This window comes from Halichoerus grypus, chromosome 5, assembly GCF_964656455.1.
Source record: "Halichoerus grypus chromosome 5, mHalGry1.hap1.1, whole genome shotgun sequence".
NCBI lineage: Eukaryota > Metazoa > Chordata > Mammalia > Carnivora > Phocidae > Halichoerus > Halichoerus grypus.
In genome coordinates, this window is record NC_135716.1 from 167,954,589 (window position 1) to 167,976,668 (window position 22,080).

General features: G+C 49.1%; 2 protein-coding genes across 7 annotated transcripts in view; both read right to left on the reverse strand.

Annotated features, from left to right (window-relative positions):
- Positions 1–13,340: 13,340 nt before the first annotated feature.
- On the reverse strand, positions 13,341–17,300 carry HMGN2 (high mobility group nucleosomal binding domain 2). Its single transcript, XM_036074647.2, has 6 exons — positions 17,026–17,300; positions 15,981–16,025; positions 15,775–15,804; positions 15,380–15,430; positions 14,649–14,744; positions 13,341–14,191 (listed from the first exon to the last, which is right to left on the reverse strand). Exons 1-6 carry the CDS (start codon positions 17,038–17,040, stop codon positions 14,156–14,158), a joined length of 273 nt encoding a protein of 90 aa, XP_035930540.1. The 5' UTR covers positions 17,041–17,300; the 3' UTR covers positions 13,341–14,155.
- Positions 17,301–18,382: 1,082 nt separating this feature from the next.
- DHDDS (dehydrodolichyl diphosphate synthase subunit) overlaps positions 18,383–22,080 on the reverse strand; it is a 32,498-nt gene continuing 28,800 nt past the window's right edge. For 2 of the 6 annotated variants that reach the window (XM_036074638.2, XM_078073603.1), the window contains exon 9: positions 18,383–20,696. In XM_036074638.2, coding sequence (XP_035930531.1) covers positions 20,457–20,696 — 240 coding nt within the window. In that variant the 3' untranslated portion in view covers positions 18,383–20,456. The remainder of the gene's footprint in view (positions 20,697–22,080) is intronic. The other 4 variants (XR_013448327.1, XR_013448329.1, XR_013448328.1 and 1 more) reach the window with 4 other exon arrangements.

Below are 22,080 nucleotides of genomic sequence, written 5' to 3' on the forward strand. Positions count from 1 at the left end.
CACAGAGATGACACTTAAAATTGCTACGCGGGGTACAACGTGAACATTTCTGGGACCCCAAACCCTCTGGGACCCCACCCCTCCCTGGGAATGGGGATGCCTGAGAGGATGTGAACCCATCACAGAGATGACACTTAAAATTGCTACGCGGGGTACAACGTGAACATTTCTGGGACCCCAAACCCTCTGTGAAGTCTACTCGACTGACCAATGTCTGTGTGCATGAGTTTTAGGGTAGAATCCAGAAAGAAGCTGACCTTTCATCTGGGTCAGAGAAAGGAGATGGCCAGGGCAGAAGCAATGGCCAGAGACTGAGGAGACTGGACACATAGGGTCCTCTTCTTTCCCCCAACACCATTCTTGGGACTCAAAGAAGTGATTTTCAACCTCCCATGATTCATGAAGGTGGAAGTAGGAGCCCTTCTCAGCATGTCCGCTACATCTCAGAGGCAAAGGGGGCCTCAGAACACATCCGGACTCCTCTGTGTTTGTAAGTGCCCAGGAAAAACCTGGAAGGGTCTGCATTAACATGACAGGGGCTGCCTCTGGGAGGAGAGTGGGTTTGGAGAGGTGAAAATTTTCACGTTTGCCTTCTATATGTCTGTATTGAGTTGTTTCAAAAAATGTTTTTACAGTGAGCAGGCAATACTGTTATGTTTCGGGAAAGCAAACACTGCCTGCACCTTCCTCCCAGCCCACCCACGGAGTACCTGGCCAGTGTGGAAAAGTTAGGATGTTTGAGTAGGTAAGTAGGAATAAGAAGCAGAAGTCATAACTCACTGCCTAGCAATGACCGTTCTCCCAAATGCTGCTCAAACTCCGGGGAAATGTCTGGCCTCCGGGCGGGCCCTCTTAGCGCACCCCAAACAGGCCTCACCAATTTGCCCCAGCCCCAGACTAGCCAAAGGTCAGAGTAGCCAAAAAGGTTGCCTTAGGGCCCAGGGCTGTGAGGGGTCTCAACCTTGTGCCTGGAGTGCCCTGGTGGAAAATGGGGCCTTTGCTTTGGCATGGGGACTGCTGTGGCGCTTGGGTAAGTCTCTGTTCAATTTAGGGGCTGTGCAGGGGACATGGATGGGAGCCCCCCTGTGGCACTGAGGACACTGCCTTCTCGTGACATAGAGGTCAGAAGTTTGGTCAACTTACTGTGAGCAAGTTACTTAACCATTCCAGGCTTCAGTGTTCTTTTTTGTAAAATGTTGTGAGGGTTAAATGAGATAATGCATCATATAGTTGGGTACAAAGTAACCTTAGGAAGAATAAGGATATTCTAAGAACAGTCTTTGCTCAGCCAAGCCCTCTAGCCCTCATGAAGGAGGGGAGAGGGATGAAATTTTTTCCTGTAGGGGAGTGGGAGATGGAGCCCAAGGGCCAGTGTTCTGTCTGGTTGGAGCAGAAAGAGTTATGAGTCCATCTTGGGGCACCAGCACGAGCAAGGAAGCTGGACACTTCCAAAGGTTCAGTGGTAGAAAATGGTGGGTAGTGGGGTGGCAGTTGACAGCTTTAAGGGCTGGGGCCTATCATGGGGACCAGACCAGTGCGGAAACAGGTGTGGATTCTAGTCTGCACTCTGCCATCAGTGTGGCCCAGCACGCACTACTGGGGCCTCAGAATAGTATGGAGGTTTCTTTTCTTTCCTAAAGATTTATTTATTTTAGGGGCACCTGGGTGGCTCAGTCGGTTAAGTATCTGCCTTTGGCTCAGGTCATGATCCTGGGATCGTGAGAGCAGGAGAGAACAAGCAGGGTCCTGGGATCGAGCCCTGCATTGGGCTCCCTGCTCAGCGGGGAGCCTGCTTCTCCCTCTGCCTCTGCTGCTCCCCCTGCTTATGCTCTCTCTGTCCAATAAATAAATAAAAATCTTTAAATTAAAAAAATTATTTATTTGAGAGAGAGAGAGCACATGTGAGTGGGGGGAGGGGCAGAGGGAGAGAATCTCAGAGCCAGACGTGGGGCTCCATCTCACCACCCTGAGATCATCTGACCTGAACCAAAACGAAGAGTCGGATGCTCAACTGACTGAGCCACCCAGGCGCCCCTGTGTGGAGGTTTCTAGTGCAGCCTTCCTTCAGGCTCATTAATACAAGTTCAAATCAGGTTTAGTCAGTCGACAACTATGTGATTTGGGGCAAGTTACTTAACACTCCTAGTGCTTCAATTCTCCATCTGTAAAATGGGAAGCATGCCGTTACTAGCTTGTCGTGAGAATTAAATGTGTAAGTCACATTGCATAAAGGATACCAGGCTTACAGTGAGGGCTCGCTAACCACGAAGACTTGGTATTGCCCATCTGCAGCACGGAAATGGCAGGTGATCCGTGGGGTTCTTTCTGGTTTGGGAATCATCATCTTTCGTGTCTGACCCAGCTTCTCAGAGGGCAATTTAAGACCAGTCCCCTCTTGTTCCGTTCTACCTGCAGCCCTAGAGAATGACAAAGCTCTTGAATAACTGAGCAAAACATTCTCTACCCCCTGCATTTCAGTGGGAGAATGAAGGGAACGTTTTCTGCTCTGGCCAGTCATTAATGCTCCAACTTCTCAGTCCAGAGCCCAGTCCAGGCTCTGATCATTTACATTCCCATCTTCAAACCCAACTCACTAATTCCCACAGCAAATGCCATGTGAGCATTTGCAGAACCGATTCATGATTCACTGAGTGGACTCTGGGGCCAGACGGGCCTGCACTAGACTCGTGGCTAGACCACACTGGGTCTCTGAGACCCTGTTTCTTCACCTGTAAAATGGATAAATTAATTCCCACTTCTCAATTTAATGTGAGGATAAAATCAAACAATCTCTTGAATCCATTTGGGGCTGTTTTTAGCTGCAAGTAACAGGTGACCTGACAAAACCAATCAAGGCATTTCATTCTCTCCCAGAAGTATCTGGATTTGGTAGCTCTGAAGTTGGCTGGGCCGCTAGCTCAGGCTCCCTCTTTTTGCTCTGTCATCTTCAGTGTCTTGACCTTATGATCCCAAAGTGGTTGCTGCAACCCCAAGCTTCATATCCTCATAAAACACACTCAAGCAAAAGGGTGTCTGGGTGGCTCAGTTGGGATTGAGCCCTGGTCAGCAGGGAGCCTGCTTCTCCCTCTCCTTCTGCAGCTCCCCCTGCTTGTGCTCTCCTGCTCTCTCTCTCTCTCTCTTGAATAAATAAATAAAATCTTAAAAAAAAGAAAAAGAAATCACACTCAAGCAGGAAGCGGGGTGGGGTGGGGTGGGGGCGGGGGGTGGGAGGAAGAGGCTGAGGCACAAGTCCGAGCTCTGGTGCTTTATTGGGAAGGCGCAGGCCCAGGGTGCGGGGAGCCAGGAGGAAGGGAAGAGGCAAAGCAATGAGCAGTGCTGCGTTAGGTCCGGGTTAGGTCCGGGCTACTGCTTCCCAGCAAGCTGCAGAGAGGCACAGCTGGGCACGCAGCGAGTGTATTAACTAGCACAGAGACTCTTCTGGAAGAGCTGAAAGGAGGAATTTTGGAGAAAAGGAGGCAGTTAGCCCAGTTCCCTCCCTTTCCATCTACCATTTCCTACTTTTCAACATTTGCCTCTGGGGAGTTAATGTCTCCACGGTTCTGGACTGAATCACTAACCACTTGGCTGCGTCTGAGAAAGCCAGACCTCATGCCCCTAGGAGTGGTTTTTCATCCAGGTCTCAGAATGGAGGGGTTACTTGGTGCACGGGTCCAAATGGGAGCACTAAAGAGGCAGTTGAGAAATCTTTGGGAACCCGCTGCAGGCAGAATAGTGCAGACTGCGGCAACTAGTTGGGTCTAAAGCAGATTTTAAAAAATGAGCCAATAGGATTTATTGATGAATTGATGATGGAGTGTTGGGGAGGAGGAGAAATTAAGGTTTTGGTGGATGATGGTGCTGTTTACTTAGATGGGGAAAGCTTGGGGGGGGGGAGTTACTTTGTGAGGAAAATTAATTTTTTGCCCGTGTTAAATAGGTGAAGTCTACTAAGTGATCTAACTCTGGATCTGAGGGGCAGAGGTTCTAGCTGGAGATCCGAATTTGAGTCACTGTCACTATATGGTATTTAAAGTCAGAATACTGGTTGTGGTCACCTAAGAAAAGAGGTTGGTTGAAAAGAGAAGGGAGAGACGAGACAGAAACTTTGACTAGGGCAAGCCGCACACCATGGGTGGCCTGTTTAACAGGTGGTGGGGGCAAAAGCCTCCTCATCTGGGGGCACTGAGGAGAGGATGGAGGGTTGGGAGTGGTGATGGAGACTACACTTTGGGGAGCTTTGCTATAAAGGGGAGCAGAGAAATGGGGCAGTGGCTCAAGAGGGCCAAGGTAGGATGCTTTGCAGGTGTTTGCAGGTGGGAATGAGCCAGCACGGTAAGATGGATAATGCCAGAGAGAAAGGGGACAGCTGCACGGATTTATTCTCAGAGCAAAGAGGGATGGATCCAGATCGCAAGTCGAAGGCGTGGCCTTAGAGAAGAGAGGGGATCCCCCCCACAGGAGGGGACGTGGGGTGTGGGCACACTACACTGCAGGCAGGCAGCAGAGGCAGGGAAAGATGAAGTCACTCTGTTCTGACTCCATCTTCTATGACTGAAGTTTGAGGCACTGAAGTCATTGAAGAGGGTGTTGAAGACGCGAGAGGAGACAAGGGTGGGAAGTAGGTCATCCGAGCGAGAAAAGGTGAGTATTTCAGGGAAATGTAACAGGAGAGCTTGGCAGTGTGGGGGGCCCACTTGAAGTGCGGTCCTAAGTATGGAGTGAGTCGGGGTGGCATGGTTGGTGGGTGCTCTCTGCAATGTTCAGTTGTTTAGGTGCAGGTAGGTGCTGGAGAGGTGCCGTGAATGCGAGGGAGACGGGAGGGAGTGGAGTGTGCTTAGAGCCAGGCAACGAAATCTGAGTAAGGCAAGTGGACACAGGAGAGAAGAGGTGACTGGTGCAGAAAAGGTGCAAAGAGGTCGGATCAGTGGGTTGGAAATCTCAGTGAGGCTGGAAGAGGCGAAGGCTATTTACAAGGCAGTAATAAAAAGTTAACCACGGGACAAAAACACACCTTTCAAAATACCAAACAGCTAAAAGAAAAATGAAAAGAGGGAGTGCCTGGGGGGCTGATTTGGTTAAGCGACTGCCTTCAGCTCAGGTCATGATCCCAGGGTCCTGGGATCGAGCCCCGCATCCGGCTCCCTGCTCAGTGGGGAGTCTGCTCCTCTCTCTCCCCCGACCCTCTCCCCTGCTTGTGCTCTTGCTCTCTCTCAAGTGAATTAAAAAAGAAAGAAAGAGAAAGAAAGAAAGAAAGAAAGAAAAAGAAAGAAGAAAGAAAAAGAAAGAAGAAAAAAATAAACAGGACTATATATAAAAGACTTGAGATACATGTAAATATAACATGAAACAGGATGATGGATCAGAAGCCAAACATATTTATCATTTTGTGCTGCTGTACAAGAATTGAGGAACCTCTACAATGGATCTCTAGAATATACTGGCTGGTTTTTTTTTTTTTTTTTTTTTGTGAGAGAGAGAATGAGAGACAGAGAGCATGAGAGGGAGGAGGGTCAGAGGGAGAAGCAGACTCCCCGCTGAGCAGGGAGCCTGATATGGGACTCGATCCCGGGACTCCAGGATCATGACCTGAGCCGAAGGCAGTCGCTTAACCAACTGAGCCACCCAGGCGCCCCTGGCTGGTTTTTGTTTTTTTAAGATTTTATTTATTTGAGAGAGAGAGCATGTGCAAACTAGGGGTAGGGCAGAGGGAGAGCATCTCAAGCAGACTCTGCAGTGAGCGTGGAGCCCGACGTGGGGCTCGATCTCACACACACCCCCTCCCCGAGACCACAACCTGAGCCAAAACCAAGAGTCAGATGCTTAACTGACTGAGCCACCCAGGTGCCCCCAGAATATACTGTTAAGTGAATATGCAAGATAGAGAAATGTATAGTATGCTTTTTTTTTTTTTTAAGATTTATTTATTTGAGAGAGAGGGTGAGCGAGTGCGGGGTGGGGGAGAAGGGGAGGAGCAGAGGGAGGGAGAGGGAGAGTCTTAAGCAGACTCCACGCGTGAGCCCGATGTGGGGCTCGATCCCACAACCCTGAGATCAGGTTGGATGCCCAACTGACTGTGCCACCCAGGCGCTCCCAGTATGCTCTCTTTATATAAGAAAGGGGAACTATAACATATTCATCTGTTTAAATTTAAAAATAATTGGAATGATTAAATCGAATAAAAAAGGTCATTAAATGGGAAGGAAGGGAATAAGGTGGAGGACATAGGAACAGAAATTAGACTTTGAAGAGATCATGTTTTGTAGATTAGACTTGGAACTATATAAATATTTTATGTATTAAACTAAGAGAAATTCTTTTTTTTTTACATTCTGTAAGGAATGCAAGTTGACATTTTCTCATGTCCGAGATATGTAGAAAGGATGTATTTGCACATAAATTTCCAGGTGTAGCTCCGCTTTGTTCAATGTCATAGATGGCTTTACAGGAATATTTTTATAGTGACATATCATCATTTCATTATTCAACACCATGCGTTGTGCTTTGACTCATCATTTCCTCTGCGTTAACCCACAGAGTGTGGCGGGCCCCTGGGGCGCCGCGCAAAGCATGCGGCGCAGGGCCCATGCTAATCTCCTCTGGATCGTTCCAATTCTAGTCTACGTGTTGCCGAAGGGAGCCCAAGAAATTCTTTAAAAATGGAAAAATACATAAAACAGGTTAATGTATATGAGTATCCAGTGAGTAGCAAGCCACACAGAAAGGAACTATAGTAAACTGAAAACACCGTGAATGGACTATATCTGCGTCCTAGGAAATATCCCCCAAACAAAGAACGACAAACAAAACCTTAAACTCCCTTTTGTTATTCTGATACTGTTGTGTGATGTGCAATAAAACAACTGAGTAATTGTGATTATCTATTTCATAATTCAGGATACAAATGAGAACCGGGATTCTCAATGTTGAGAAAAAAATATACACATGGAAGATATAAGAGTTAAGAAAATTTCTTAAGTCTTGAGCTTGAATAGAAAGTATGAATGTGTTTTACCTTAAAAAGAAAACGTGTCCTAGCTTTGTCTACCAAAGGCCATAAACAATGACCAACATAGCAGCAGTAGACTATAATTCTAGAGCCTTGATTTTGGTCTTGCAATGCCATTCACCACTAAAAGGAACCAGGATTTTGGTTTTTTCCTAGAAACAGATGACTCCCGGTCTGGAGCAGGAAATGTACAACATAAGTCTGGAATATCCTATCATACTAGATAGCAAGGAAGTTACCAATACTACCATCAAAAGGGTTGTTATCAAAAGGACTCAGCAGCCACCTGAAGAGGCCCCCCCACTGGACAAAAAGAACAATTTGAGCGTCATTAAGTTGAATAACTACAATGAATTGAAACATATAAAATGTTTAATTCAGTGACCATGATACTAACAACACTAAAAAACAACCCACTGATCACTTTTGTATGGAAGATGCTAGTAAACCCAACTCATTATTTTGAAAACTGGCCAGATTTTTCCAATATGAACTCTAATTCTAGCTAACCAAAGAGCGGATGAGTCAAAGTTTCTCTTCACATTGGTATTTCAGGCATTATGTGAAGAAGGGATGGTAGAATTAGAGTATCCTCATTTTGCAACCCTTGATGAATTAATGAATCTAGGCACTGACCTTCAACGGCCACAGTATAGAGACAACCAAGCGTGATGCATCTCCTGATGAAAGCATACACCACTATGTGGTTTTCTTACCACTAAATCTGAATCCAATCACACCTCCAGATCTATTCCTATTTAGTAGGAAATACAAAGGATAAAGAAACCTGTGTAATGACACCATGGAGATAGAAGAGCAAAATCCAGGGATGCCAGGGTGGCTCAGTCATCAGGCGTCTGCCTTCGCCTCAGGTCATGATCCCAGGGTCCTGGGATCGAGCCTCGCATCGGGCTCCCTGCTCAGCAGGGAGTCTGCTTCTCCCTCTCCCACTCCCCCTGCTTGTGTTCCCTCTCTCGCTGTGTCTCTGTTAAATAAATAAATAAAATCTTAAAAAAAAAAAAAAAAAAGCAAAATCCAGACTGGGAGAGATGGAGGGAACTTATAGGCACCAAGAGATAAGAAATATGCCAGCCATTTGCAATACATAGATTCTCATTCAAATAAATAAATTACTGAAGAAAAAAAAAAGACACTCAGGCAATTAGAAATTTGAGAATTTGAGTATTTCATATTAAGGAATTGTTATTTTGGTAGGCTAATGATATTGTGTTTTCTACGAAGTCCCTATCCTTTAAAAATACGTAAGTATTTATGGATGAAATGGGGTGTCAGGTTATGGTAAGGGAGAGGAGCCCGTGGTATAAATTAAGCGAAATTAGCTATGAGTTGGTAATTGCTGAAACTATGTGATAGGTACGGGGTTTTGCTTAGTCTACTTTTGCACATATTTGAGGGATTTTTAAAAAAGATTTATCTATTTTAGAGAGAGGAGAGTGCACGCAGTGGCGAAGAGGGAGGGCAGAGGGAGAGAAGCAGACTACCCACTGCACTAGGAGCCTGACACAGGGCTCAATCTCACGACCCTGAGATCAAGACCTGAGCCAAAATCAAGAGTCAGATGCTTAACTGACTGAGGTACCCAGGTGCTCCTATTTGAAATTTTCCATGACCAAAAAACAAGAATTTCCAAACTCAGGTCATCATGATTTAGGCTTTCCCTGGAAATGTGTGATGATGGGGAGGGACGGAGGTATCTGGGGTATCTTTCAGGTTTCTTGCTTGAGGAATGGAACAGGTGGTGGTGTTTTACCAGGTTCAGGAAGAGTAGGGGAGGTGGGTTTGTGAAGAACAAGAGTTCTACTCTGGCCATGTTGATTTGGGGTGCCTGTAGTACATCTGGGTGGGACTGCACAAGAGGTTGGTGGAAATACTGAACTCAGAGAGATGGGGGCAGGTAATGAAAATGTGAGTCACTGGATGATGTCACAGGGAGAAACTATAGAGAAGGGGCTTGAGAAGTGGTCAACCAGACAAATAGTATCTTAGGAACCGGAGGGCCCCAGGCAGGTCTAGAACAGTTTTTAAAAGAGGGGAATACTGGAGTCTTACATCACACAGCATACAAAAATTAACTCAAAATGTTTTAAAGAGGGGCGCCTGGGTGGCTCATTCATTGAGCGTCTGCCTTCGGCTCAGGTCATGGGTCCTGGGATCGAGCCCCACATCGGGCTCCATGCTCCACAGGAAGCCTGCTTCTCCCTCTCCCACTCCCACAAGTGTGCTTGTGTTCCCTCTCTCGCTGTGTCTCTGTCAAATAAATAAATAAAATATAAAAAAAAAAAGTTTTAAAGACCTCAATTTAAGAGTTAAAATTATTTAAAACTCTTAGGAGACGCAAGTGTAAACCTTTATGACCCTGGACTGGGCAACAGATTTATCTTATTTTTAAGATTTTATTTACTTATTTGGCAGAGAGAGAGAGAGAGGGGGATATCACAAGCAGGGGGAGCAGGAGAGGGAGAAGCAGACTCCCTGCTGAGCAGGCAGCCTGATGTGGGGCTCAATCCCAGGACCCTGGGATCATGACCTGAGCCCAAGGCAGATGCTTAACAACTGAGCCACCCAGGTGGTCCTGTGGAACAGATTTAGGACACCAAGGCATAAGCAATAAAAAATTAAGTAAATTGGACTTCACCGAAACTAAAAACTGTTATGTGACAACCCTATCAAGTAAGTGAAGAAAACCCATAGAATGGGAGAAAACATTTGCAAATCATAAATCTGGTCAGAATCTAATATGCAAAATATATAAATAACTCCTGCACCTCACCAATAAAAAGATAAATAACCCAATTAAAACATGAGCAAAAGGGGCGCCTGGCTGGCTCAGTCAGTAGAGTGTGTGCCTCTTGATCTGGGGGTTGTGAGTTCAAGCCCCACGTTGGCCGTAGAGTATACTTAACCAAAAAAATGGGCAGAGGATTTGAACATGTTAAAAAAAAAAAGTTCAACACACATGGAAAGATGCTCAACATCCTAGGACGAGGAAAATACAAATCCATACCACACTGAAAGATCACTTCCTACCCCATCCGGATACCTGTAATAAAAAAAGAAATGGGGAAAATGTGTGCTGACGAGGATGTGGAGAAATCGGAACCCTCGTGCCCGGCTCGTGGGAGCGGGACATGGTCCCGCTGCTGTGAAAACGGCCGGGCAGCTCGAGGAGGGACAGCAATTCAAGACCCGGCAATCCTACCCCAAGGTACGGGCAGGAAAGAGCTGAAAACATCTGTCCACGCAAGAACGCGTACACAGTAGAGAAGGATTCGTAAAGCCCTCAAGTGGAAAGAACCCAAATGCCTATCAGCTGATCAATGAATAAACAAACTCTGGCACAGGTTTTCCCCACTATCCAGAAGTAGAGCTTTCCCATGAACTCCTTCCTAAGCCAGGGGGCACAGACGGAAGCAATCCCCATTCATTTAGATGGAGAGGTTTGTGAGCTTTCCCGGACCCCCAAAAACAACATCTCTTAGGCTTGTCGGAGACCTTCGGACATGCTTGCTAACGGATGCACAAAATAAGTCAAGATAAAGCACAGATGCTCACACAGTTCAAAGGTGTTATGGTGGTTTGGTTTGGAGTGTTGTTCATGGGGAGGAAGCCTAGCAGGGCCACTCTCGAGGCTCAGGCTGAGTGCTGCCTGGAGAAAGGCTACGGAATCGCAATGCTGCTCTTTTCGTGGTTTTTTTTTTTTTAGGTCTTTTGTAAAAGCAAAGTGGCATAATGTGAACTTTCAAAAAGTGTAAGAGGTTATCTGTAAAAGGACTATTTGACCAAAGGAGTCAAGTACATGCTAGAACACGGATGGAACTCAAGAACCTCGTGCTACGAAGCCAGTCACAAGACTACATGTCCCGGGATTCCATTTAGAAGAAATGTCCAGAATAGGCCAATCTAGAGAGACAGAAAGTAGATTTGCAGTTGCCTAGGCCAGAAGAGGGAACGGGGAGTGATTGCTAAGTATGGGGTTTCTTTTTTGTGATGGAACATTCTGCAATTGTATAGTGTTGTTCCACAACCTCGTGAATATTCTAAAAACCACTGAATTGTGTGCTTTAAAATGAATTTTTTAAAAAAATATTTATTAGAGAGAGTGAGCGAGAGAGGGGACACAAGCAGGGGGAGTGGGAGAGCAAGAAGCAGGCTTCCCACTGAGCAGGGAGCCTGACGTGGGGCTCGATCCCAGCACCCTGGGATCATGACCTGAGCCGAAGGCAGACGCTTAACGACTAAGCCACCCAGGCACCCCTAAAATGGTGAATTTTTAATGCAAATTCTAGTTCTACTTTGGGCTCGTGCTCAGCAGATGCTGCAGTGAAGCCAGGCCCGGGGAGGCCTGGAGACACCACGGGCCCCGAGCCGGGTGGCGGCTGGCCACTCATGGCACCTGTCCTCTTCTGTCATCTCCCACCCCCTCTCCCCCGCCCAGCCCCCATTTAATTCCAGCAACTCTGGTGAATCCTAAACAGAATCTGTGGTTTCATCCCTCTCACCATGATTGGTTTAGGAGCAGGCAGGCAGTCCAGTTCTGCCCAAAGAAACTCGGGTTGCTGAGAGGCTTCTGGGAAATTCTCTTCAGGAGAAACAGGTCTTCTGCCTCTGGACACCAGAGTGTCAAGTTGAGGCCTGGAGCAGCTGACTTGGGAGGTGGGGTGGTTGGACAACATGCCGAGGACAACAGGGCAGAAAAGTTGGAAAGAAACAGCTGGGTACTGAGAACCACCTTACCTCAGGACTTCTCTTAGCGAGATCGATCTTTCTCCTGTTTAAGCCATTTTATTTTACTTAGAGCCCAGAACATCCATTCTAATACAGGTTATGGTGACTGCTCCCCAGAGATGGGATAAAATGGGCTTGGAGACAGGGCCAGGGGAAGGAAATCCATTTTATCATCAGACTTCGTTCGGGTCAGGGCTGGCACGGAGCATGATTATGGCTGGCTTAGTCTTACCCTGTTTTCCGGATTGGTTTCTTGGTCTGTAAGCCCAGGTACTCCCATGGTCCACGGCTAGTCCCATCAGCAAATATTTCCCATGAAAGAAAAACAATGTTCAAGCTCACCCTACTCATCCTAATTCCTAAGTAACAGGAAGAGAGGGTTACTACTGGGTTTAACCTCAGCCAGTCACTTCACGTGTTTTAACTGTAAAATGGGGGCAAAACACCTAATTCTTGACACAAAAATTAAGAGCCTTTGGCTGAGCTCCTAGCATGGTCCACAGCTCAACACATTTAACTGAATCTGAAGTCCTACAAACACTGATTAAAGTAACCCCAGCTGTGGCTTTCTCAAATTCTGCAACTTCTGCTCAAATACCAAGCTGCCGTCTCCCTCACAGCTATACCATCCCACTCTGCAGAGGACGCTGCCCTCTGACTAAAAATTAAGAGTGTACCACCTAGAACGATTTCAGCAATAGAGAAAGCAAGTGGCTACAAATTGCCTAAGTGGACAAATTATCCAAAAGGTACCCCAAACAGAAGTCAGAAGTTATTTTTAAATAAAGCTGGGAGTTTGAACCCTGACTCTGCTACTCACTGTATGTATACAGAACCCCGAAGTTTCTTCATCTGAGCTCATTTCCTCACACATAAAAAGGGTGTTAACACTTGTGTGGCCCCTTTCTTTCTCCCAAACGATTGAGGTGACCTGTGAAAGCACATTCAAATGGCAAGCATCAATTTATTACAAGTTCTCTTTCCTAAGAGCTAACTTCTTGCTCCTTCCTCTGGAGGAAAGGTGCTTCACTGCAGGGTCCCTAAACTGAAGCAATCAGAAAGTCTCCATTAACAGCTCTGGTTTTGGAGCTAGAGCAGTTACCAGCAAGGACAAGAATTTAATCAATTCACAGAAGACTTGCAGGCCTGCTTAAGGGAGTGCCCATCAGGCTAACACATCTTATGGCCAATTGTATACAGACACAGAAGCATTTTTTCCTGACACAAAGACTATAGTTGGACCTAACTTTCTAGTTTTATAGAGATTTTAAGTGTGAATGAAGTGGAAAGGCTCTTCTGCTGTCCACTACCAGGCCAACACCTCAGACCTACCCAAACTCTGCCTTTAAAAATAGACTTCAGGTAATGCTGCATAACCAAGTACAGAAATCACTCCTCTGCTCCTGGCCTCTCACCAGTCCACTCCAGGGATCTTTCCTAACTGCACCTAGCACTGTGTTCTACAGACGGACTCGAGACCAGAACGGCTGTACCTGAAACCTCTACACCTCACACCAGAATGCATCCTGTCCCAAGAGACCTGGAGAAACCAGGCTCCCCCACTCCTGGGAAAAGATTAGAGGCAGCATTCCAAGCCAAACTGTATCCAGCTTTATTAAAGATACTTTTCATAAACAATCATGGTATTTCAGGCAGGACATGGGCAGACGATCGTTAACAGTATACAACAACTTTCAAACTCCCTTCTTCAATGGACTACCAAAATCAGAAAGCCACTATAAAACCCAATGAAGTCTTCATGTGATGCTCTGAACAGGGAAAGTTTAGAGTGAGGGTTGACAGTTCACATTTAGCATGTTGTTTAACAACTTTTCACAAGCCGACCCTGACTTTCAGGAAATGAAATGAAAATGGCAGAATTATCAATCTGAAGATCCACGAGCTAAAAAAGGAACTTTTTTGAGGGACGCCATCTCAGTGGTGACACTGTAAAGTCCAGATTGCCTGACATACTGGGAACCATGTCTTGGGTGTCAGGTTCCAACAGGTCTCTGGGTTTAAGGGAGTCAAGTCTATGTTGAAGGCAGAGAGGGAGAAGAAGACATAAAAAAATGAGTTTTAGTTTTTCCACACCACCGAGGGGTTTGTGCCAAGGCGGCTCATGTGTGTCAACATCAAGGAATCCCTCCTCCTGGGAGCCAAGAGGAAGTTTCTCAAAACTAGAAGGGAAAGGTGTTTTTCCCCTTTTATCAATCTAGCTTTGGAGATGCTCTATTAGTGACATATGCCCTTCCCCCAAAACAATGAAGTGTTCTGTGTGCTAACAACATAGCTTAAAAAAAAAGTAAAACAAAATTCTGCATTTTTATAAAACTTGATAAAAAATAGTATTTCAAACTGTACAGTCACCAGAAGTACACAGTTATCAAAAATGCACACACTTCACTTGGCATCGCCAGCACCTTCAGCTTTCTGTGCCTGGAAGAAAAACATTAATACGTTACCACCTATAGATTGGACACTATTTTCATTCCCATCCCATCCCTAGCACTACTTTGCTCCCACACCCAATTTCAGATTTTAGATCCTTCAAGACGCAGTCCTTGTTTTGAGAATAACTTGGTAACTTTCCCTCTGGACCTCACTGTACCATCAGGGAAAGGGGCACATTAGCATTAGAAGGGGAGTTTATCCCCAGCTTGAAGACTCTATGGTGTAGCGTGAGCTTGGGACACGGAGCTCACACTACAGTGCCCGTTATTGGATGGCAGAGACTTTAAGAACCCAGAATTTAAGCTAATGGAAAAACCATAAGCAAACTCTGGACTGAAAAGTAGACTTGGGCGATACAGACGCAGGAGAAAGGTACTAAAAGCTTTTGGGATCGGTAACTGACTCAGAGCCAACTTCACAAAAAGTGAAAGAGCAGTTGTACCTGGTCTGTTTTGGCATCTCCGTTTTCTGCAGGGTTATTCCCATCCTTGCCAGCATCAGCTTTCCCCTTTTTCCCTTTGGGTACCTTCTCTCCCTTCTAAAAAGGGGAAGCGAGAAAAAATAGAGTAGTTTCTTCTAATTTTGCATTAGCAGGGTATGGTCTGCAAAATTCTGTATGACACAGGATTGTTTATCAAAGATAACACATAAACAAACTATAAACCCTCCCCCATCGATAAAAACGGATCAAAACAAGGCCAAATTATCATTTGCTGTGGTCTTTAGCAAACAAGTTTTTATTCGACTGTAAATAATAGAAGAAAACAGCCCCTTGAATACTTGGGTTTTAAATGTACAATCTTCTGTAAACTGATGACTACCCTCCCCCCCCACCCAGGACCTTGTTGTTCAATTATTGCTATCCTGATGATAGAGTTCTTGGTTAGAAAACCAGTACTACAAATGTCAGGGATAAATAAGGCAAGCTATCAAAATAATAGGGATTCTAATCTGTAAACGGGGTCGTCATTGTGCTGAATTAAGGCACTGAAGGACAGACCTCATACTGTGAAAACGACCAATTCCAACATAAGTTTAAGGCCCAGTCCAAGTAACTTTCTCATATCGTCTGTGTCAATGGATGAAACCATTATACAGAACTGTCAGCAACGTGGGAAACCACACAGCTTTATGCAACTCCGAGAAGCACCCTGGTCTCTCAGTTCCACTCACCTTTGCAGGGGCCTTTTTAGGCTTGGGCTCTGGCTTTGGAGGAACAGGTTTCTTTTATTTCAGGGAGAGAGAAAGAGAACATTAGTATGAAAACAACCCACTGCCAAACCACAGTACCACTGGCACAAAAAAAGTTTCTTCTTTTTCGTAAAGCTTCTGGGGTTGGCTTTCCGCTGGAGTTTCCTATCTTCAGGAACCCATTTAAGTAACACACCAAGGTGTCCCACTTTGGCTACAGCCACCAGAATTTCAGAACCAGCAAATATCAAACAGGAGAGCCCACAAGATAGTAGATCATTCAAAAGCAGCCACTAACCATAACCCACGGGAAACAAAGGAAATTTTTAATGCTTTTTAGTTTCAGGGATAAACATAATTTAATAGCAGACACTTACAGCAGATAACCTTGCAGATCTTCTCTGTGGCTATTAAAAGAAAAAAAAAAAAGATTAAAAATAGGACAGTTAAAAAAATCAAAAGGTAAGAAATTTTCTCATGAGTTTGGTCTAGACTACTGGAAGTGCAGAAAGCTTAGGGAAATTTGGGACTAGAGGTGTGGTTAACTGCCAGCAAAGGAGTCCCAAAGCTTTTTAAGACTCACCTCATCCTTCACCTTGGCTTTATCTCCTTTAGCATCCCCTTCAGCCTATAAAAGACAAACAAAGCCTAAGGAAGTTGTAGCTTCTAAGGCAATTCTGAAGGACTCACTAAGCGTAACGGTCCTAAGGAAAAAAACCGAAGGGGGAAGTCTTGCACACAACTTTTCCATACAAATCTTCCGGTTTTAGCATCCCCAGCTCCTATGAAAATGCCCGAAGTGCTCAAAGATCTGACTGCTCCTCTATGCAAGCATCACGCCCGAAATGGCCCAAAGCGCGCAGTAAAGGCAGGCGTCTGAGCCCCAGCCGGCCGGGAGCCTCCGCCAAGCCGCCCGGGGCAGCGCGCGCTAAACCGGAGCGAGGAGCGCGGAGGAGCGCAGCCCTCGCCGCCGCGCCAGGCAGAAGCAACAGCTGCAGATGGTGCAAACAAACCCCTCCGGAGGCGGGGCCCGGGCGCCGTTACCATGGCAGCCGTCGAGGGCGGGAGACTGGAGGCGCGCGCAGCCGGGGGAACTCGTGGGCGGCAGCGGCGCGTACCGGCGCGAGTCCCGTGCGCCGGGGCCGTGGGCGGAGGCGGGGCCACACAGCGAAGCCCCGCCCCAAGGGACACGGGCCCCGCCCCCTCACGGCGGCGGTTTTTTGGCGGCAGCGCGCTCCCCCGCCCGCCAAGCCCGAGCGCCGCCTTCCCGCCCTTTCGGGTTTGAATTGCCCGCCCGCGGGGAGGGGAGGGGGCACGGCGATGGGGGAGGGGGCGCGGGGCGGGCACGTCGAACCCGAGGGGAGCGGGATAAACAGCCGCCAACATGGCTCCTCCCGCCGCGGCCGCCGCTCCTCCAATATGGCCTCTGGCGCCCGCGGGCAGCCGAGACGCGCAGGGTTAGCCCGGGGCAGCCTGACACCGCCTCGAGCCCCTGTGCAGGGCGTCTGAGCCTGCTCCAGCCCGGCGCCGATGCTCGCGTCCCGAAGCCGGGGAAGCGGCGGCGGCGGCAGCAGCGGTAGTGGCGGCGGTAGTGGCGGCCCAGCGCCTGGGGCCCTCGCGCCACGTACCTTTCTCTTGGGCATGGTGGCGACGGCGGCGGGACGTAAGCGCTGGACGCGGGGATGCAGCGGCGCGCGGGCTTTGGCCGGTCCGGGGGTCGTTCTCGCCTCTTCTTCTTCACACTGCTCGGGCTCCGGGGGGTTTATAAAGTTTTTATAGCGCTGGGAGCCCCGGACCGGTTAGAACCGGATTTCACCTCCCGCCGCCGCTCATTGGCCCAGCTGGGGTCACGTGGGCGGGGTTTAAACTCACCTCCTCTGGAGGGAGTGAGGAGGGGGGTACGGGGGAAGGGCGCGCGAGACGGCGGCGCGCCTAGGGGGTGGGGGCGCAGTGGGGGGAGGCGCGCGTCGATGGCAATAAACGAGGGGGGGGGGGGTGTGTGTGCGAGTCGGCGGGCTCTGCGTTTCGGCTCCCGCCAAGAGCTGGCTTTTGCAAACTACCAAGTTCCTTCCACCTTATGCAACCCAGCTACCCACTTCTCCAAGCCATGCGACACTTAGGGCGCATCTCGGCCGCTTTCCTTCCTGTTCCCGCTGGGGGCCCCAGAAGAAGGGTTTTCGAGGCCTGGCCGCACCGCCCTTCTCCGCCAGAGGCGGGAGGAAGCGCGCGGCGTGGAGGCACAAGCTGCAATTCCCAGGGCCAAGGCGGACGCTGAAGTGGGGAAAGAGCGGGGAAGCCAGCTTGGCGCAGCCGGACGTGCATCCTTCCAAGCTGCCACTCCGAGGAATCCTCTCGTGCTCACCTGGAAGGCGTTCCGCTCGAGGTGGGGTGGGGGTTCGAGGGGGGGAGACTTTACACGCAGAGGTCCCTTTCGGGTGCAGTGGGGCAGGTAGGAGCTGTCCTTTCAGCACCCGCTTCTCGGCCGCCTCCCCAAATGCCAACGAAGCCCCCCCACCTCAAAGCCTGTCGAGGGGCTCCCTTAGGTCCCTGTATTCCCGAACCTCGGAACCCCGCCACAGAATGATGGAGAGCAGCCGCCTAGGCCTACTAGCACTCCCCTCCCCCTACGCTCCACCCGCTCTGGAGACATCAAGCTCAGCTGCCCCCACCCGACGCGGCCACCAAGCCCGGGCGCTGCAAACGCAGCTGGCGAAATCCCTCCTTCCACACTGGCAGGCTGGCTTCCTCTCACTTGCGGGAGGACAAGGAGGGTGGAGGAAAGCGACCGGGGATCAGGAAACAAGTAGAGGAACAGGTGTTGCGATGGCAAAAGGGCTTTTCCACTGGCTCCCCCACCCCGCACTTTCCCAAAGCTGGGGATCCTGGAGGTAGCCAAGCGCACCTGAGGAAGGGCAGACAATTGCAGCCGCAAAACCAGGTGTTCTTCTGTTGTACTGTTTGTAGCCAAGTTTTACATCTAAGAAAGAATTTTTAAAATTCTATTTGAAACCCAGGAGAACACAAGAACACAATATCCTCAAGTGGGGGACTGGCTCACAGGTAAGAGGACATTTAAATAGGTCCCACCTACTTTCCTGAGGCAAGGGTTGAGCCGGTTTGTACAAATCCTGCGGGTAGAAAGCAATCACAATGAGTCCCTATCGACTATTTGCAGCTCCTGCACCTTGGCAGTAGTGGTCCCTCAGCCCCTACCCATCCCACTCTGTGTACCTTAGCCCCTACCCATCCCACTCTGTGTACCTTCTCCAGGATACAGGACCTAAAGCCAAAGAGAGACACCAGCTCCATTAATCATCTCTGCTATACCTCAGTCATATTAGGGAAAGTCAGACACAGAACGGAGACAGGACTCAATAGCCAGGCTCACTGGGCAGATTCCGTTTGTTGCCTCCAGCCCCTCATTCCCGCCTTAATTGTAGGGCTCTGCATTATAGCCGCATAATTCATGCCTCCCTAATTAAGGCTGTCAACAGCCCCATTGTAAAGCTGGAAAATGTACAGCACCTGCTCTCTGGGAACCCTGTGCCAGGGATTGGTTGTGGGGAATGCCAGGTGTGTGTGGGGGGCTTGCCAAAGGGTGCATTGATTGGCTTCTCAATCGCAGTGTCTGGCATTTCTGCCTGATTCTGGGAGCAGGGATGATGGCCAATGGGTCTCTTGTGCCAGGTATCCTGGCACAGGAAGGGGAAGAGGAGACTGGAATACAGGGAAGTTAGGGGTTTAAAGACTGCTGGGAGCACTGCTTGCAAGACCCCACCTCTCCCCTAGAGGGAGGTGCTGGGGAAACAGTTCGCAGAAAGTAAAATGGGAAGACTAAACAGAGTGGTGTTTGGCTGGTGTTAAAGGCTGGTGCTTGCTGCTCCGGGCACCTGAAGCAGAGCTGCTCAGGCAGACAGCCCTTCAAAGGCACTAATCCTCTCAGCAGCTCTGCAGCAAGGCCTGGCAGGGAGAGGTAAGGGAAAGGACATGGCCCTTGACTTGGTCCTCTTCTCCCTGCTGGGCAGTGTTGGCCCTAAGAAGCGGAGACTCCGCTGCGCTGAGAATAAATCAGTCTCAGGGGCTACTTAGGGGGCCAGGTCAAGAACAGAGAAGGCTCAAAGACTCAGGCGGTAGGAAGCAGAGTCAGATGGTGAGGACAGCAGTCAGTCAGTTGGGAGAAGTGCTTGTTTCTGTGCTCTGGGTCCTGTGACGCGTTCCAGGGAAGGAGGCCTGTGGTGGATTAGATTCACCAGGGCCTACAGGCCCTTCTGTTACCCTGTAGTCATGGAGGGGGCTGGTCTCACAGGGGCGTGGAGCCTGGCCCCATGCCCTGCAAGAGGAGGAGAAAAGCTTGTGTGGGCTGAGTCGACAATAGGTAATTGGATTGTAATCACCCGCCTGGCTTCCGCGCGCCATTGGGGGCGCTGAGCCTTTCAGTGAGCAATCAGTACTGTGTGGTGGGAGGGGGTAGAGATTCAATAGCAAATCCCAGGTGGAGAGCCCAGGGGGAGGAGCAGCAGATGGGCAAATTTTCTTTCTGTCTCTCCCTCCTCTTCCTTGCCCAAATAACGCTGGCTGCCTATTAGCTATTTACCAGCAGATCCAAGGTGGAGCCAAATCTTTTGTCAAAGTCGGGTAGAAGGTTAAGATGGAAGGGTAAAGGGCTAGGGTTTTGGGGAGACCTCTGCCCTGAAATTCTGTGTTGAAGGATGTGCTGGTAAAAAAATAAAGTGCATCTAGGAGCACACGAAGAGGTGGCAGAGACGGAAGGAACAGGCAGCAAAGACCTGGGGCTCCCCGCTCTCCAAACCTACGGGTGACCAGAGCTGGCTTTACTGTACTCGTGGGAGACTCGCACCTCAACCCTCCCCAGGGGCCACTGTCCCAGGCAGTCCAAAAGGTGTATCTACGGCCAGCAGACCTGGCCTCTGGGGCTCCCCTGCCAAGCAAAGGAAACACAATTCATCATTAGGAGGGAGGCGCCTTTCACCAAGAAAAGAGAGGGGAGTGGGGCCCTGGAGGCAGAGGGCAGGGCAAAGTGGCAGGAGGCCAGCCTCACTCAGGCTGATGCAGTGCCCAGACGTGCCAGCCAGTCAGCCCGCTTGAGTTCCAAGGCCTGCAGGAAGCCTTGGACCCGCTCTTCCCGTCTGGCTGAGAGTTTGTGCAAGTGCGTCCGTCGGAGCTGGGCATCCCCACTGGCCTGGAGCCCCTCTTGCAGCAGCTGCTCTGTCACTGCAGCCTGGTCCCTCTCCAGCTGCTGCCTCTTCCGCTCCTCTGCATACATGTCTCGGGCCTTCTGCTAGAGAAAAGTGGGGGTCGGGGTGGGGAGATCATTTTTAGGTGTGAGTGGAAATGGGATGAAGGAGGTAGGGGGTGGGGCACCAGGCGGGCCAAGTTAAGTGGAACAATGGGGAGTTTGTACCAGATCAGGAAGAGCTTGGGAGTGGCTGTGCAGGGGGGGGCGCCCGTGAGGCAGAGACCCGGCAGCGGCAGTTCTGGGTCCATCTTGGTTTGTTTTGGGTGGGAGCCTCTGTCTTTCTTGAAATTCTTCTCAGGCTCACACTTGGAAGGGAACCAGGTGAACGTGGGTCTGACTTCTGGTTCCCCCACCAACTAGCTTTGTGGCTTTGGGCAAATCCTCTCCTAACCTCATTTCTTCATCTGTAAAGTGGGGGTTGTGTCTACCTTGTAGAGTGGTTTTAAGGATTAGAGATAATATATGCAAAACCCTCTCTCGCATATTAGCAGGCTCTCACACAGAAACAGCAATTTCACAAGTTATTGTCTATTCTCTGCTGCAAGGAAGGTCCTATTCCTGCCTGGGGCACGGCCAATGGGTCACCTCCTTTGGCTTCCTGGGTCATTCTAAGGGTGCCATCCTCCCAACCCCCTCAACTATTTTTCCGAGTTTGGCTCCAGACTTGCCTCCTGTAGGGAGACCGGCCTGACTCTTCCAGCAAATGATCCTCCTAGGAACGTGGTGAGAAACAGGTTCGGCTCTCTTAAGCCACTTACTGCATTCTACCGAGTAGAATAGGTGTTAGTGTCCATAGGCCACTTCTTCTGTTAGAAAATAAAGCACGTGAAGGCTTGCTCGAGTGCTCAGGGCTCCTGGAACCAGCTCTGACACCAGGGAAGGGATCGTGCTCCCTGGCAGCACTTCTCATTCGCTTGTGTATCTCCAGACAAACCATAAACTCCCAGAAGGCAGAGACCGTGTGGCGTTTCCTCTCTGGCACTTTGGGCGCCCTGTACATGTGAAATACTCAACTGACTGACCAGGTGGCCCTAGGAGGGCAGGGAGGAAGCTCCTGGTGAGGGGAAAATCCCCCCGGAGCCAGACCAAGGCCATCCTGACTGGATATGGAGCCTTGGCTCCAGAGCTCCTCCTGCCAAACCTATTCCACATGTAAGAAACTACACTTTGCCACTAAGTTGGCCTTCTATACCCTGATGACCCTTACCACATTCTACCTTGTAGTACAGTATTTGTGTACCTGTGTCCTACTCAGCCTGTAAACCTGGATTGCTCCACCTTCCCCCCTTAAAGAGTATCTTACACATGCACAAGCACTTGACCCTCTCAGTGCAGCTACTTTTTATCTTTTGGAGACAGACATGGAAATTCAGAGTAGGGAAATGATTTGCTAGGGTCTCTCAGCAATCAAGGTTTACTGCATGAA